Below are 2905 nucleotides of genomic sequence, written 5' to 3'. Positions count from 1 at the left end.
CTCCATTGTCTTCATTCATTTTTTTTACCGCGGAGGGGCCAGGAGGGGACCCGGCTGTGCGGGGCCGCGGGGGTGAAAACCGGGGCCGGGGAACCGGAGCCCGCCGCGGGGCCGCTGGGAGCGGGCGGGGCCGCAGGAAACGCCGCGGAGGAACCGGTGAACCAGGCCCCGCCGGCGGAGCGGGGGGAAGGGAGAGAGGCCTACCGGTGCCCCGCTGGCGGGCACTACCCCGGGAAAGCCGGCGGGAGGCGCGCAGGGCCCCGGTCGGGGGACAGCTGCCGGCGGGGGCGGTGGCGACAACGGCGAGCTCCGCCCCTTCGGCGGGGCGGGGCGTGGTCGCCGCGCACCAATGGGAAGCGGTTGATTTGCATACAGCCCGACCGGCGCGGCAGGGCCGGGCTTTGCCGCCGCTGCCCGGGGCGGAGCGGAGCCGGGCGGCGGTATCGGGCGGGGGATATGGGGGCAGCTCGGGCGGAAGGCAGCTGGAGGCGTCTGGACGCATGCGGGGTTTCCTCGCCCTCACCTAGGGGCGAATCGGCCCGGGGGGGGCCCGTCGCTGGGGCGCAAAACCGGCAGTGATTTCAGCTCTTTTAGTATTTGTCCAGTAGGTTTCCCGCCGAGCGGGAAGCCTCACCCACCGGTGTAATGGCAGGAAAAGGAGGAGACGCGCATGCGTGTCTTCGGCAGGGAGTTGTGAGGGGGGTGGGAGCGCGGCCGCCCCGGCGGGCGCGATGGCCGCTTCCGCTCAAGCGCCGGGGGCCGTGTCGCTGAGCGCGGAGCAGGCGAAGGGTGAGTGTTGGGGCCGGCTGAACGGCGGCCCGTCGGGGCGGGCTGGCTGGTAGCTGTGTGCCCGTTTCCCGGCAGCGGTGCTGGCGGAGGTGATCAAGGCGTTCGGGGCGCCGGAGAACGCGCAGCGCATGGAGGAGGCGCGGGACAACGCCTGCAACGACATGGGCAAGATGCTGCAGTTCCTCCTGCCCGTGGCCACCCAGATCCAGCAGGACGTGATCAAAGCCTACGGCTTCAGCAACGACGGCGAAGGTGGGTTGTGTCCCCTTCCGCCTACCCCCGACGCCGGGCGGGGAGCTGCGGGCCCGCCGAGGGGGCGGGCGGGCTCCGCCTTTCCCAGCCGCCGTGTCTTGCAGGGGTCCTGAAGTTCGCCCGGCTGATCAAGTCGTACGAGTCGCAGGACCCGGAGATCGCCAGCATGTCGGGCAAGCTGAAGGCCATGTTCCTGCCGCCCATGACGCTGCCGCCGCATGGGGCTGGGACCGGCGGGGTGGCGGCCACCTGAGACCCGCCGGCCTGCCTTGCCCTGCCCTGCCCCGCCGCCGGCTGGCCGTGCCCCGGCCGGAGCTGGCCTCCCGTCAGCCCTGGGAACGGAGCGCTTGAAGAAGGGAGAGGCTGCTCTGAAGGGAATGGACCGCTCTGTGCATGCTTGTGTGTGTCTGCTCCTGAATAAAAAATGTCTTGAAAATGCCTTTGTTTTATGGAAGAACGTGCGGTGCTCCTGGGGCGCAGCTGCTGCTCCCCGGTGCAGAGGCAGTTGTAGCACTCGTGCTATACCTCACGCCTGGTGAAACCTGTGCTAGTGTTTTGAGGAGCCCAGCACATACCCAGTTCTGCAAAAAGGTCATTGCTTACGCAGTCCTTGGTGTGAAGCCCTAGGACTTGATCTCAAAGTGATTTTTTTTTTCTTTTTAAACATTTCAGAGGTGCTAAGCCCTAAAAGCAAGCATTTACAAAAGTGGTGTTTGAAACATACCAGGTAATGCGCTATTTGAAACATACTGCGTCCATAAACACAATCTAGTGCTGTTCAGCAAGTGCCATAAATGCAGCTGAGACCCCTGTTCCCAGCAGCGTCGGTGCCGCTAACTCTCTCTTACCACCGGTGCCGTGTCCGCATTGTTTTTGGGCTGAATGTGCCATCAAACACGTCAGCCCTAATGAAAAAGATGTCAGATATGCGGCAGGGAGCGGCACGGTGTGGAAGGACGGGGCTTGCCCCGTTTGGCTGCAGCCTGAGCTAGAAGAACGCGATGTAAAACTCTGTCTTGTGTCTTCTGGGACTGGAGGGAGACAAACCCCGCGGAGCAGCCGTGCTCCAGTGTGAGGTTTTGTGTTTATGGCTTGATTTCAAACGAAGGGGCTTCAGGTGCGTCCGCTTGCAGCCTCCTGGCCGGCGTGCCTGTTGCCCTTGGAAGCGTTGAGATCTTTGGGGAGGGTGGTGGGCACCAGGGTGGCAGGGCTGGGGGTGAAGAAGCAGAGCTAGGGAGAGGGGGGAGCTGCGTGCCAGGTGTGATAGGCACGCGTCCGGTTTTGCCTTCTGTGCGTTTAGGTTACAAACCAGGCAGGAATGTAGCCAGCGAGGGCGTGAGCTTAGTGGATAGGAGGCAGGAAGAGCCGTCAGTCCCTTCCGTCTCCATCCACCTCTCCCAGCTTGGCCTTGGCCTTCCCCCACCCCTCTAATTATTCATTAACTACAGCCCAGGAAGTGCTTTGCAAATGGTGAGAATTAAGCCTTCTGGGTGAGGCCTGCAGTTTGCCTGGCCCAGAGCTATCTCCTTCCCAGTCCTCCGAGGAACAGGGCAGAGTCTGGGACTGTGCCTGTGCGGATTGGACACAGGTGAGTCACGGGAGGTGCCACAGCCCCAAGCGCTGCCAGCTGCTCCTCCAGAGCCGTGGCACTCACTGCCATGAGCATCCAGCTCTGTCGGGAGGGCGCGAGTCCACCTCTCTCAAGGGCTTTGATCTCTCTCCCAAGTCCGTCTCAAGATACTGTCATGATAATTCCAATATTGCTTTATTTTCTTTAGTAGGACCCCTTGGTTAAGGGCTGTGGTACTTCCTTCACTAGCTGCTGTCAGTCCCCTGTCAGTGGGGACCTGAGCTGATGCCATCC

The 2905-nt window shown here is 62.9% G+C and overlaps 1 protein-coding gene and 1 non-coding gene across 2 annotated transcripts; both read left to right on the top strand.

Annotated features, from left to right (window-relative positions):
* Positions 1-573: 573 nt before the first annotated feature.
* Positions 574-633, top strand: LOC141738130 (U7 small nuclear RNA). Its single transcript, XR_012585309.1, has one exon. It is a non-coding gene; the product is annotated as a U7 small nuclear RNA (small nuclear RNA).
* A 4-nt stretch (positions 634-637) lies between these two features.
* Positions 638-1477, top strand: C1H12orf57 (chromosome 1 C12orf57 homolog). The gene is made up of 3 exons (XM_074592337.1): positions 638-789; positions 865-1041; positions 1146-1477. Exons 1-3 carry the CDS (start codon positions 732-734, stop codon positions 1292-1294), a joined length of 384 nt encoding a protein of 127 aa, XP_074448438.1. The 5' UTR covers positions 638-731; the 3' UTR covers positions 1295-1477.
* Positions 1478-2905: the final 1428 nt, after the last annotated feature.

The sequence above is a fragment of the Larus michahellis genome, chromosome 1 (genome assembly GCF_964199755.1).
Source record: "Larus michahellis chromosome 1, bLarMic1.1, whole genome shotgun sequence".
Classification (NCBI taxonomy): Eukaryota; Metazoa; Chordata; class Aves; order Charadriiformes; family Laridae; genus Larus; species Larus michahellis.
This window is presented reverse-complemented; position numbering and strand designations above follow the sequence as displayed.

Excerpts from the sequence above, each read along its gene's own strand:
- C1H12orf57 (XM_074592337.1), top strand. The coding sequence starts at position 732 with ATGGCCGCTTCCGCTCAAGCGCCGGGGGCCGTGTCGCTGAGCGCGGAG. Across the intron at positions 790-864 it reads GAGCGCGGAGCAGGCGAAGG|CGGTGCTGGCGGAGGTGATC; the intron begins GTGAGTGTTGGG and ends GTTTCCCGGCAG. Across the intron at positions 1,042-1,145 it reads CTTCAGCAACGACGGCGAAG|GGGTCCTGAAGTTCGCCCGG; the intron begins GTGGGTTGTGTC and ends CGTGTCTTGCAG.